General features: G+C 38.4%; 2 protein-coding genes across 7 annotated transcripts in view; one reads left to right on the top strand and one right to left on the bottom strand.

Annotated features, from left to right (window-relative positions):
• Positions 1-5123: 5123 nt before the first annotated feature.
• On the bottom strand, positions 5124-10254 carry LOC102293767 (aldo-keto reductase family 1 member D1). Its single transcript, XM_005927831.2, has 9 exons — positions 9603-10254; positions 9259-9426; positions 9001-9117; positions 8609-8686; positions 7363-7485; positions 6968-7077; positions 6632-6797; positions 5359-5441; positions 5124-5251 (listed from the first exon to the last, which is right to left on the bottom strand). Exons 1-9 carry the CDS (start codon positions 9777-9779, stop codon positions 5209-5211), a joined length of 1065 nt encoding a protein of 354 aa, XP_005927893.1. The 5' UTR covers positions 9780-10254; the 3' UTR covers positions 5124-5208.
• A 35-nt stretch (positions 10255-10289) lies between these two features.
• LOC102294660 (transcription intermediary factor 1-alpha) overlaps positions 10290-14058 on the top strand; it is a 20447-nt gene continuing 16678 nt past the window's right edge. For 3 of the 6 annotated variants that reach the window (XR_006054666.1, XR_006054667.1, XM_005927837.3), the window contains exons 1-8: positions 10290-10850; positions 11088-11206; positions 11652-11799; positions 11992-12124; positions 12406-12522; positions 12633-12747; positions 12960-13106; positions 13285-13399. Coding sequence is in view for 4 of the 6 variants with exons in the window: in XM_005927837.3 (XP_005927899.1) it covers positions 10580-10850; positions 11088-11206; positions 11652-11799; positions 11992-12124; positions 12406-12522; positions 12633-12747; positions 12960-13106; positions 13285-13399 (1165 nt within the window). In the remaining 2 variants the exon portion in view is untranslated. The remainder of the gene's footprint in view (positions 10851-11087; positions 11207-11651; positions 11800-11991; positions 12125-12405; positions 12523-12632; positions 12748-12959; positions 13107-13284; positions 13400-14058) is intronic. The other 3 variants (XM_014335328.2, XM_005927835.3, XM_005927836.3) reach the window with 2 other exon arrangements.

The following is a 14058-nucleotide window of genomic DNA, read 5'->3' as shown; positions in this document are numbered from 1 at the left end:
CACACACACACACACACACACACACACACACACACACACACACACACACACACATTCTCTGCCATCCATTTCTATTCAGACACCCCCACACTGAAATGCACACACACCAACTCCCCACTGCACACTAGAGGTCTGTGCTGTCTCACCGTGGTGGGATAATTACGTAACCTTTTGATACGCACATTCTCCCAGGGTCTGTTCTGAGAGCAACTACAAAGTACGGTGGAGACACTGGTTGGACTATGTGGACCATCAGGACACATGTTCAGTCATGTTTGTTACTGGGGCTGGTATGCAGAAATGCATCATGCTTAGAATGTGCAACTTTGAATCATCTGCTCACACGAATCGTTCTAGTTGTTTCTGCTGTCTCTCTTCAGTATTTTTCTACTCCTGGGAATTAAAATATCCATCCTGCTTCATGAAGTCCCGGCTCCAAAAACACCATTAATTCAGACCACGAAAAAGGAGGCTTTATTCCCTCAATCCTTCTTCACAGTCCCAGAAGCCCATTCAGATTTTTTTTCCCACCACAGGGGTCCAGATCGGTCTAGTTCAAGGCATTTGTTATAAGGTCACAATGCAGAGGATCTGTGTGGAGGTGGAGACAGATTTAAGGACAGAGTTAAGATGTTCTTAACTCCACCCCCACCCCCACCAACTCACTAAACTCCATCTCCTTTGTTCCCCCACTGTTCCATCGTTTTAAAACGTATGCATTATCCATACAAATGAAGCCATCTGTGATTCCCTTTAGTTTCCTCTAGTGTGACAAACTGAACACACAGGGCATCTGAAAAGTTACAAATATGAGCATTGCATTGTAAGTAAAGTTTTTTCAAAGTTACATCAAAAAAGAAAAATACAGAGTATGTAAAGTAGTCAGACAAACAGAGGAAAATACAGAAGAGAAACTTAGAAGTTCAAAACCCGTCTAAAAAAATAGTTTAACCGCTGTTAACACGTACAAACAGGTATCGGTGGTTTCTAAGCGTTTTTCGCTGCCCATAGGGCCCCTTTCCATAGATAAAAATGCAACTCTGACCTTCACCAAGGTGGAACCACTGCTTTAAATTATTACAACTACTTCATACGCTTCTGTAGCAACATGTGTAGACAAGCAAAACCAGGTAAAAGACACTGGAGAGCTCAGCAATGGGCTGCGTTTCCTCGTCTTTTTCTGCTGCTCCCTTAAGTGTGCAGCCACAAATCACAACTCTGATTATCCCCTGTGCCAGAGTTCTTACAGGTTGGAATTCTATATATAGGCTTTATTTTTTATTTCATGTAAATAATAAAATAAAGCAAAACAAATAATCAACAAATGATATATCCTTGGTATATTTTAAATCTAATGTCAGTTTTGTTCATTTTTCAATCTCACAAAATCATTTCAGTTAGTTTTCTTTTTTTCAGAAGTGTAACTTTAATATATATTTTCATTAATTCAAAATGTTTTTTTATACAACGTTTTAGTTTTTAGTTTAGATTCTGTTACCTGTAACAAGCTTGCTCTGTGCATTCTCCAGGGTCCATCTGGTCTCCACAGATCAAACAGAAGTGTGCTGGTTAAACCATATGTGTAAACACATCTTGTTTAATGCTTGCTGAGACTATAGGTTAAAATCTAATCCACAGTAGTTTGACTGGATTGGGCGACCTTAAAATGTGTCGGTTAAGGTTAAAAAAAGATGTTATATAGCTATTTACAAAAACGCTTTTTTTCCAAGAAGCATTAGGCCAGTCATAAAATACCCACAACTGTAATTCCAATTGATCCAAATGAACTCATTTACCCTCTTTAAAGCAACAAGACAGACATTATTAGGCAATTCACATCAATGTTTGACAGACAACTCTTGCCTCATCCATGATTTTAATGGTGAATAAAGGTGAATGCGAAGATCAAAGTGGCTGCAGAGCAAGGGAGCAAACATAGCAGTTGGTGACTTCCATGTGTTTTAAAATAATGATTTTCATCAAAGTATAAAAAAACAACAAAATACCCCATCATATATTGAAATTATATCATTTTGTCTCACTAGTTTTAAGCCTCTCAAAATGAGTGGCTAGGTTTAAAATGGTTTTAAGTTTTTTGGATAACCCACCGATCATTGTCCAAAACACTACACTGGAACCTTCAACATGAAAATGTGTTAGTTTGTTAACTTGCAGAGGAGGAACTGCAACGAGAAAATTATAATCTTATAGACAACAGTGTTCTTTCCTCAGGAGCTGTACAGTTCCCTCCATTCATGGATAAAAATGATCTTGGTCTTTGTATCACACTTACTTGATACCTTTTTAGTTCAATTAAAATACTGCTATATTTTCTGGAGTATGATAAGGACATAAGTAACACAACAACTGAAAACCTCAAACTTAAGAAAACATGATGCCATAGTGGCCCGACATCCTATTCCGTTATAACACAAAGGACTTTGCTGAATAAAAACGTGACGGGGAGAGAAAAACCTGTGCAGACATGCCCTGAAATATGCCTCAGGTTCTTTTACATATTCTTTAATTCTAAATAACCGTTGAATGGAAAATACCCACAAGTGGGAAAAGCCCCGCCCAAGCATAATTTCTGATGTAATTTTTTTTTAATCAGGCCTCCTTGAGTCGCATACACCCTACAAGAAGGCCTGCCTAAGAAGAATTGAGCTACTCCTCAGCCTATCCATCTCCAATCTGTTGTATAAAGTGTACTAGTGTACTATAAAAATGTCTTGAGCCACCCCTCCTCTTAAAATACTTTCCTGCGAAACTGTTGCAGAGACTTGTTGAAAATTGCAAAGATACATGCAAAAACAGTACATAAGGTCATAGAGCTTAACAGACTTTGTACAGTTCTGACAAGCATGAAAGTCAATATTGGGAATGATCACCTTAGGCACACTTTCCTGCAAAAGTAGTCTGCAGGAATAGTTCTATAGGCATCTTGAGGGGCATTAAAAGATCTTCTTTGGTTGTGGGCTTATTCTGTTCTCTGTCAATATCTCATGACCTCATGCTGCTTCAATAATTGAGGGCTTTGGGGAGGCTAATAGAACATAGAAATCAGATTTGTGAAGAAGACGACAAAACAAATATGTATGTACTATTTCTTAAGGTGTCATAGTGTGTGTTTTTCTATCCAGATATACTTTTAGTGCCCTGACAGTCATTTTGACAAGCTCCCTAACACCATTTCTGAAATGCACCTCAAAACCACGACAGAACTTCCACGATGTAATACAGATGACTGTACACGCTCACTGCTGTATCTCTCTAATGACCTCCTGTGTACATGTTTACAATGACTACTGACAGGGACTAGAAAGAGAGAGTACATTTCTCCTATATTGGCTTCCCTTCATTGGCTTCCTGTCAAATCCAGAATTGAATTCAAAATCCTGCTACTTACATACAAGGTCTTAAATAATCAGGCCCCATCTTATCTTAATGACCTTGTAGTACCATTTCACCCTATTAGAGCACTTCGCTCTCGCTCTGCAGGCCTACTTGTTGTTCCTAGAGTATTTTAAAGTAGAATGGGAGGCAGAGCCTTCAGTTTTCTTCTGTGGAACCAGCTTCCAGTTTGCATTCGGGAGACAGACACTATTTCTACTTTTAAGCTTAGGCTTAAAACTTTCCTTTTTGCTAAAGTATAGTTAGAGCTGGATCAGGTGACCCTGAATCCTCCCTTAGTTATGCTACAATAGGTGTAGGCTGCTGGGGGATTCCCATGATGCATGTATTTCTTCTTCAGTCACCTTTCTCACTCGCTATGTGTTAATAGACCTCTCTGCATTGAATCATACTTGTTATTAATCTCTGACTCTCTCCCACAGCATGTCTTTTATCCTGTTTTCCTTCTCTCACCCCAACTGGTCACGGCAGATGGCCGCCCCTCACTGGGCCAAAGTACTTGTTTAAAGGGGGTCATATGATTGCTGGGTTTTTCTCTCTATGTATTATTGTAGGTTCTACCCTACAATATAACGTGTATTCTTCACTCTATAATAATTGTTGCCACTGATTTTCAGTTAATGGTCATTGGATTGGTTCTTATAGTGCTTTTCCTCTTGAGCACTCAAAGCATTTTATACACCACGGCTCACTCACACAACCACAACAATCACATAGTTGGTTGAGTTTAATTTATAATCACCTCTGTCAATCCTTGATATTTATTATTCACCTTTGTCAGTCCTTGATCCTTGATAATTTAATATTAAGTGATTTGTATATATTGTGCTATTTCTTAAATCTGTAACATATTGTATTGTTTCTGTTACTGTACTGGAGCAACTGCACCCACATAATTTCCTTAGGGATTAATAACGTATGCTAATTCTGATTCTGATTGATAAGAATGGCTTCTTGACAGCCGCTCTTCCACTGAGAACATTTTTGATGAGACTTGATAAAAACTGAAGGGCCAGATGCATCTCTCAGGTCTTATGTCGGGCATTTGCTTGATATTTTCCTATTCATGAAGACATGACTTTTAGACAGATTTTTGCTGCCAATAGTTTTTTTAGGCCTGGTTTTTCTTTTGTCCTCTCCTCACCCAGTTTCCTCAGATTTTCTAAGGACACAGCGCACGGCATGGTGAGACATGCCAAATGTTTTGCCAATAGCTCTTTGGCTATCATTGTATTGGTGCAAAAATAGTATTTCATTTTTTGTCGTTAGTACTATTGTATTGTGCTATCACTGGCATTTTTCAAATACACGAACAAATCATGAATTTTTGTGACAGGCTACTAGTAACAAAGTGCCCAAAGATACATTCCTGTGAAAATGGTACTGGACTAAAATGATTTTCAATTATTCAATATCCAAAGAAAAACTTTGAAAGACCTGCAGAAAGTTTGGAGAACTATTGCTCAAGACCACTTTAAAAAATTTGAAAAAAAAAAAGTCTGGCTCCTTGCAAATCTAAAGAAATGAAGGGTGGCTCAAGGTCTTAGTCTTAAATGTTCATTTGATTTAGTGTCAGCTGCTGTTTATGTTGGTGGAATTAACAATGAATTATGGGCCTGTTAGACTTCTTTTAATCCACTGTGAGCTAGAGACCTCTAGTGTTTAGAGTGGAAAATGTACCAAACTGGTAGCAAACTAAACTAAGCTGGTTCAACAAATGTGTGAACTTTTATTTCTCTGTTATTTATTCCATCTTTCTTAAAAATCAAGTACATCACGTAAAAGTTACAAAGGTCAGTATTCATCATGAAAGGGGTACTCCGGATGATCACTCCACCTGAGTTAAAAAAAAAAGTGTTTACTACCATTAATATCGAGGATTTGGTTCATGCATTATACAACAACAAAATGTTTCGATATTTGTCCGTCAAAGCTTGTACGTACATCAGCAACTCAACAAACCGAATATTTTTGTTCAGTGCTTCAATGGCTTTCATTTCTTCCTCAGTCAGTGAAAAATCAAATATCTGAAAAAAATAATTTGCTTCTGGTTAAATTCATCCATCCATTCATTCATTCATTCATTCATTCAACTGTTTAACCCTTACATACTGTATATATTTCATGTCTTTGCATTATGATTGTAGTCAGTTTGACACATGCCAGGATTCCTAAGTGTCTACAACAAAGTCTGAACTACAGATCTATTTAGAGTGTATAAATAGTCTAGCTGACATTAATGGAGGATTAATTTTTAATTAATGTTTCAAAGAGCAGGGATATAAATAAATATTATGCACAATCTCGTGCCCTGATTTACTTTAGACATGAAAATAATAGCGATAACGATTTCATGAGATTTTATTAAAGGTGAAAATGGCAAAACCATTCTGGAACTGGTTGGATTTATTGCATAACCATGTATAATCACTACAAACATTAAAGGCTGTCCTCATGTCTTTGTGAATTCAATATTATTTTAAACTTAGAGTAAAAAACTTGCTTATTGCAAAATAGTCTGAGCATTCAAAGCATTGCCTGTGCAGCATTTGCACGTTTCTTACATTTACTGAAATGGCAGATCAGGTGACTTTATAATCTTATGACCTCTAATCCCTCTTTTGATCCCTGTTTCAATCTCTTTTTAATTTCACTTAGCTCAGACAAAATGGGTCCTAATTAGTTTATTGTTCGATTATTTTCTTACATAATGCTTACTTTTGTTTACAGGTGCAAAGCACAAGCACCAGTCAGTGTAGGCTAATAATATAATTACACTTATAACTAAACTTGTTGCAAAACCTACGGATATTTGTGTTTGGTGGATTATTTGTTTGTTGTAACAATGCTTCTTGGCAATAAATCTCACACTGTTGCAAGGCCTGTTTATTTCCCCTTGAATGTGCCACATGTGTAAGGAAAATGCATTTGGGGCTTAAACAGCAGAGTTGAGGATGTGGGCTGCGCATCAGCCTACAAAAACTTGTAGTACCTGCTCAAAAGTATAACATTTTAAAATAGTTTTAATTTTGGGTCATTTTAGGGAACATCATCAAATTTCAGGCCAGAAAGGTGGCATTTTGGGTATATTTACTGTTCTCCAATGTCAAAATGGTCAAATATAACCAAAAATGCATGTAAGAGTTAAAACCGGGCAGCAATGGTACCATAACTTTGACTTTACGTGCACATAGAGTTAAAAATGTTGGTACAGTACCTGGAAGTTATGTTTGATCCGCTCAGGGTTGAAGCTCTTTGGGATCACTACAACTCCTCTCTGTATGTTGAAGCGCAGGGCCACCTGGGCACTACTTTTGTTGTATTTTTTCCCAATGGATACAAGCACCTCATCGTCCAGCAGAGGAGGACATTTCAAATTCACCCTATAAAAGAGACACAGTTAAATACGCACCATGTCATTTACCAAATGAATTCTGCTTAGGGTCACGTTGAGGGTTTGGTAACAACAATAATTTGTTTTTATTTTTGCAGTCTCGCATTAATGCAGTAACCTCACACCAGCCTACATAAGTGTATATATTTTCAAACCTACCAAGATGCATCTCTGGAGGAGCCAATTGGGCAATAGCCAACAATCACGATGTCATTGTGACGACAGTACTCCAGAAGTTTTGGTTGTGTGAAATATGGGTGGCATTCGACCTAAAGGTAAATAAGAAGAAGGGAAAAAGATGACAGGGCTCAGTCTTACAAGTAGGAAGGAAACTGGATGGGAATCAAAAGTAAAATCTATTCCATTTAATCTAGATTAATGAAAGAAAATGTATTTCAGCATAGTGTTTGACTATTTTTTGGCAGAGAGTCTATTTTAGAAATGCCTTCATATTAAAAACCCAGAATACTAATGTATGCCGTACAGTACTTTTTTACTTTGTAAACTACCCTCATTGAGATGTCATTAGGGGTCAGGAAACAAACTGGGATCACCTGGTTGGATACGGGTTTGTGTTTGAGACCAGGTTTATTCAGAAGCAGCTCCAGCTGCCTGCGATTGAAGTTGGAGACTCCCAGGGACTTAACCAGTCCAGCATCTTTGCAAGCCTCTAAAGCCTGACAGAAGAAAATATTAATATCTTATCAAAGATTGATAGTAGTAATCTTTACAGGCTAACTGAGATAGCCAAGAAAAATACAAGACACAAGGAAAAAAAACTGTTTATGACACTGTCCTTGAGAGTAATGTGCTGCAGAAAAAAACACTCTGACCAGTATTAACATGTAAGAACACTTGAATAAGATAAAACAATGCCTACCTAATATTTTATTAGATGCATGCAGTACAAATGCAAGTACAAAAGTCGTGAGCCATCTCCCTTTTAAAGAAATATTTTGCAAAATGGAAAATAGGTGCAGACTAACCAAAATATAAAATTATACATATAACAAAATAGAGTTTTTAGAATTCTAACAAGCTTGAAAGTTTATTAGACATGCCCAATTTTATTCTTTAACACAGTCTGCAACTCCTTTAAGTAGTCTTCAAGAATAGTTCTCCAGGCTGCTAGAAGGATATTCAAAGCTCTTCTTTCAGTGTTGACTGCATTTTGTTCCATTCTGTCAAGATGATCCAACACTGCTTCAATAACATTGAGATCTGGGGTCACGGAAGGCCAATCAATGAGTGATAACCATTCGGTTCTACATTCCACTTTTTGACAGAATCACCGACACCACTGGCCGAAATGCAGAAATGAAACCCACCCAATGACTTAAGAATAATAGCTTGGAGAACTGGTTCTCAAGACCTCTTAAATATCACATGGAAGTCTGGCTCCTAAAATCAAAGTATAAAGAACTTAGAGGTGGCTCAAGAGCTCAATCGTTAGATTTTATTTGTAGTGACGGCTTTATGATGTCGCTACAAAGGTTGTGTTAAGTTCTGCTCGTTGATTTTAATATTTTCTGCCTATGATAACATAACTACATGAAGAATGAAATCCTTGATGTGCTGATCGGGATTCATTCATTCAAGCCCTGCAATGAAGTCATGCTTAGCTTGACATGTGGAGGAAAAGCATATTCTCATGCAAGCTGCTAATACAAATGTAAAAAAGTATTTAAATTTACATAACAAAACAACAGATTTTTAATTTCATAGTGATATTATATTAGAGATGAGCAGTAGACATGCAAAGACTTTACATAGTATGACCATTGTTTTAATAGAGCTCACCTCCCATGTTGCACAGAGATCTGTGTGGTGGTAGATGTAGTTTCCATCTTGGTCCTTTGGATAAAAGGCCTTTCCAGGCTAAAATATATGCATAATTAAATACTTTGCATTAAAAGTGGTTATTTAAGCATATAATTTATAGTGACCTAAGGTGACACAATGTGTTCATGGTCAAAACGCTTAAACAAAGAAACATACTGATTCCAGGTACCCAATCTTAACCAAACACCTGTCTACATAATCTTATCTGATTCTAATGTGTGTAATGTGGCAACGGCCAGATTTGAAGTATTTGCTATGCAGCTCTTGTGTTTGAACCCCTATTATCTAATTTTGCATAAATAATTAAAAATACTTTATTGTAAAAATTGGTAAAATTATTTTTTAGAAACCTTGAAGGCCATTGGAAGCTCAATGATGTAGAGATCCACATAGTCCAGTTTTAAGGCTTTCAATGTCTTCTCTAAGGCTGGTCTCACCAACTCTGGTGGATGGAAGGTATTCCAGAGCTGAGAAAAATAACATTGCTAAATTTAAAAAACAATTTAAACAACCTGAACATCCAGGCAACAGACCATTGCAATAACATGATTAGTTCTTATAGGTTTATAGGAATGAAAGTTGATTAAACAAAAGCTAACAAATATTACCTTTCCGCAGTAAAAGATGTCCTCTCTTCTAACGGTTCCATCAGCTATCTTCTCCCTAATGGCTTGACCCACTTCATGCTCATTGAAATATACCAACGCCCCATCAAAGTGCCTGTAGCCCACATCTATGGCCAGCTTGACACAGTCCAATGCAGTGCCTCTGGGTGTCTTTAAAAAAATTCACAGAAAATATACATTTTATTTGATTTTTTTAAGCTACAGCCACAGTGTGTACTTCTCAGTGAAACTCAAATCACTAAAGGTAAACAAGCCTCGCATAAACGGGGAATCAAACACAGCAATCTAAATCTAGAAATACAGAGACTACGTGATATTTTCCTCACCGTTTGAGGGTCCCCATAGGTGCCCAGTCCCAGGAGTGGAATACTGTTACCATCACTCAAAGGGATTCTGTGGCTTTCCGCTGTTAGATTCATGTTTGTGTCCAAAATGTGGACAATTGAACTGCAGTGCACTTCTCTCAAGGCTAACCCATAGATTGGCCATGAACCTTGAACCATGAAGACATTATCTTCCACTCAATTGCGCAAGTGACTTTGATCTGAACCAGAGCAGTGTGTCCATTTTTAAAACAGTTCTTCACTAGCTTTTCAGAATGCCATTTAACTTGAGAACAAAAACACTCTTATAATCATAATCGAATGTGAATATGACACCAGCACTTTGTGAGTATCTTTTCAGCAAACAGTGTTACAACGTTACAAAAAAATGTCCATAGGCCTGGCTGAAGCCTGAAGCCAACAAAACCTAATACATTTGAATTTCACACAGCCTATCATAAAGTGCCATAAGTAAATAACGTCACCAGAAGCATAACACAGTATTACTGTACTGAACTGAACCCTGTGTAAAGTTTCAGAATAACAAGAATCAGGCAAACTCTTGCTGCTCGGTGGACTTTGTCCTCCTGACAGCACAGCACACAGCAGCCAGCGGCTCTCATATCAAGATTTTGACCCCGCCCCACTCTTACCTCAACGAGCGCGTGCGCTCTAATTTGACCAACAACATCTGGGGCACACGAGCATGCGACACAGGTACCCTTTTTTTTCTTTAGTGCTTCCTGTTTGCTGCAACAGTCCAAAAATTATTTTCCCCAAAATATCACACGTAGACAATAATACCCTCGACGCTTACAAATGCTGAACTGATAGAGAGCGCTCGGAGGACATCGCAGGTACGAAGAAGGCGCTCTCTTCGGCTAGAGAGCAATGAGATATAGCCTACGCTTCAGCCTACCCTCCCTGTACGTGCCGTTGAATCAGAGTAAACTAGACTTGGAGAACAGAAACTGTTTCCGATGGATGCGATGGAAAAACAGGAGTCGGGACATACTGCTGTCCTGTCAGTCGAGAACGAAGCAGAGAGCACGCGAGAGGAGCGGTCCGGTGCACTCGACCAACATGACCTGGACACGTGCCCCGTTTGTCATCTAAGCTTCCATAGCAAGGAGCCCAAACTTCTGCCGTGCCTGCACACTTTCTGCGAGAGGTGCTTGCCTTTACCGTCGAGGAATCTGGACGTGACGGAACCGTCCGTCTCCCAGAGCGACGACGGCGCGACCAAACCACGTGAGTCACTTTGTTTACAAACACAGATCAAGGACCGATTAATGGCTGTCAACCTTTTCTACAACCAGAGCAGCTGCACGCACAACTGCATACATTTTACAAATGCTTGTAGCTACCTCTAACCATAATCACCTAAATGTCTAAATGTCATAAAAAATATAATCTGATGGTAAATAATACCAGAAATGTACAGTTTTACTGATTTACACCAACACCTATGCTCCTGCTTGATTCCAGTAAACGTGATCCGCTGTCCGGTGTGCAGGCAGGAATGTATGGCGGCAGATGTGGTGGATAATATGTTCGTGAAGGAGTCATTCGAGGCTCCCAGCAGCACGGTGGAGAGAGCAGTCCAGGTTGGTAACAAATGAATTAATATCAATTTGGGGACAGGCTGGGTTTTTGAGGGTAATTATCAAAATATAACTACGTAAGTTTTACTTGTATTTTTTATTTGTCATTGGCCATGCAGAAAAAAACATTGCTCTTGTAAGAACCAGAATAAGGCACTAGATGATTTCCATTTGCAGTGATTTAATGGGCAGGTGCACACTATATTAAAGGAGATATCTGTATAAAAACAAAGCTACCTTGTCTTCTGTTGGTTTGTAGCTCTGAAATCTGGGCAGCAGAAGCAATGCTTGTCAGTAGAAACTTCACTGATATCAACTTAGCAGATAAGGGTCATCATTGCATTCCCTTGATTGAACAAGAAATGGTAAAACATGTGCCGAGCCATCATCTCCACGTCATGTTTCTAAATATTTATTAACTTTTGATGCTTGACTCCTCTTTCTATAGCTCTGTATGACCTGCAATGACAACACAGAAGCTGCTGGGTTTTGTGTTGAGTGTGTGGAGTACTTGTGTACCACCTGTGTGGAGGCCCACCAAAGAGTCAAATTCACCAAAGACCATATGATCAGACAGAAGTCAGAAGTATCACAAGGTACTCAAACCTACCTGCTCATTTAGCTGTTTTAAAAAAATTAAATGCCTGTGCTGACGTATCATGTGATTCTTGCTACCGCAATATTTTAATGGGCAAAATGATAAGTATACATCAGTATGCACTGCATGCTTTTTATACTGTAAGAATTAGTTTAAAAATAACTATGGTGAGCCTTTTGCTGTTTTCCAGACGTTTGTGTTGTGTCGAATCAGAGGCCGATGTTCTGTCATATCCACAAACAAGAGCCACTGAAACTCTTTTGTGAGACATGTGACCTGCTTACCTGTCGGGACTGCCAACTCACCAAGCATAAAGACCACAGGTACCGCATTGTTTCAGTAATATTGATTGACAGAAGTGGGAATCACCAGGCACCCCTCGAAATGATATCACAATACTTCACTCACAATACATTATTATTGCAATTTTTTTCACCACTGTTCACGGATTGATTTGATTGATACTGTGATCTCTCCATGTGATGCATTTGAGGCAGAGAAAAAAATTCACTGAGAGATTAAGTTACACCCCCACCCCCCAGTTCATTATGCATATTATGCATATTAACCTGTCTGTATTAACTCACTAATGTTTTTGAATTAGTTATCAGTTCCTTGAAGATGCTTATAAAAACCACAAAGAGCACATGGAGCATATGACTCATCAGTTACAGGAGAAAAAGAAACTGATAGAAGAGGTATCAGACTCCATAAATAGTGGGTATGTATTTCATTTTTCCTTAAAGATGTCTAGTTAAAAAAAAGTCACTTCTTCCATATTAATAAATGTATATTTTGTTCTTAGTCACACTTTAAATGTATGTTTTTCAGACTTCTTCTGGTGGAACAGAACCGTACTTCTGTATGTGATGAAATAAAGAAATCTGTTAGCAGTTTAATCCTCGCGATAAACAAAAAGGGCAAAATTCTACTTGATCAACTTGAGGTATGACAAAGACGATTACATGCAGCAAAACAATACTGTGTAGTAAAACTATCATGGACTAGTTTTACTCTGTAGTCCTGTAGCTTGCTGTGGTGTTGTTTCCAGAAGAATGTTATTTATATGGTGAGTTTCGTGTGGCCTCGAGGCTCAGAGTGCCGCCACTCAAGCTGCTTTAACACTGCACTCCTCTTTTTCGTTTTCTTTTTTTGCAGGCTGTTACAAAAGATCATGAGAGTCTCTTGCGTAAACAACAGGAAGACATTGGCTATCTCTCCCAACACCTGGATCATGTCATCGACTTCATCAAATGGGCCACAGCCAAGAATGGGGGCACGGCCCTCTTGTACTGTAAACGTTTGGTGAGGCCTCTTTAATCAATTAGCCATAAAGCAGTATCTTGTCACAGTCTTGTTTTCCTGATCTCAGGTCGTCTTTAAGCCTAGTATGTCTCGGATGTGATGAAGCGCAAGCATATGGCTTTTGCAGCATGCATGTTCCTCCTCTGAAAATGACTGATAACATTCCTTCTGTTTGCAGATTCTGTTTCAGATCGAAAACCTCCTTCAGGCAAAATGCAGTGCTTCATTCGTACCGCAGAGCACCATACGCTTCCAGTGCCGAGCCTCTTACTGGGCCTTAAATGTTGATTTGGGTAAGAGATTAACAAATGATGTGATCCACAGCCCTGAGAATGAATGGATTATTTGTTTTCTGCTCCAGTAAACTTGTATACCTTGAAATTTTATTTCAATTTTACTTAATAATTTTAGGGGCATTCTTCTTCCATAAGATTGTATCTGTGGTGGTGATCTAAGTGAGACTTGCACAGTATTAATAAACAGGCATGAGGAGAGTCAGATGGTCACGGGGAGTTAGCTAGAGGCCAGTAAAACTTGGATGACAAATCCTATTATTTATTAATGCATTTGCACTTCTCTCTCACACAATGTCAGTTTTACTCTGTTTTGAACTACCTTCATTTTTACTGTTAATTGTTTTGTTTTTTTATCACTGTTGTAAATATATAAATTCCTGGACTATCTCACACTATAAGCCTCCTTACTAGGCACCTGTGGCATTTTATTTAATTGTGTTGTTTACATGGTATGTACTGTACTGTTTTTACTCTTCATCATGCTGCTGTAACACACAAATTTCCCTTGTGGGATCAATAACGTATCTATCTATCTAAATGAAGGATTCATTGAGAGCAGAGCTCAGCATTAAATGAAAATCCTTGTCTAGCTGTTTATTAGGGGTGCAACGATATTCGTATCGATATTGAACCGTTCGATACAGTGCTTTCGGTTC

Source organism: Haplochromis burtoni, unplaced genomic scaffold (assembly GCF_018398535.1).
Source record: "Haplochromis burtoni strain Fernald_Lab_line unplaced genomic scaffold, NCSU_Asbu1 Contig_104, whole genome shotgun sequence".
Lineage (NCBI taxonomy): Eukaryota > Metazoa > Chordata > Actinopteri > Cichliformes > Cichlidae > Haplochromis > Haplochromis burtoni.
The sequence above is the reverse complement of the archived record's forward strand: the minus strand, read 5'-3'. Positions and strand labels throughout refer to the sequence as shown.

Bases quoted from the DNA above. Each gene is read 5' to 3' on its own strand.
- LOC102293767 (XM_005927831.2), bottom strand. From the start codon at position 9,779: ATGGTTCAAGGTTCATGGCCAATCTATGGGTTAGCCTTGAGAGAAGTG. The intron at 9,118-9,258 runs GTAATATTTGTT...TATTTTTCTCAG, and splicing joins ACATCTTTTACTGCGGAAAG to CTCTGGAATACCTTCCATCC. The intron at 8,687-9,000 runs GTTTCTAAAAAA...CATATATTTTAG, and splicing joins AGCTTCCAATGGCCTTCAAG to CCTGGAAAGGCCTTTTATCC.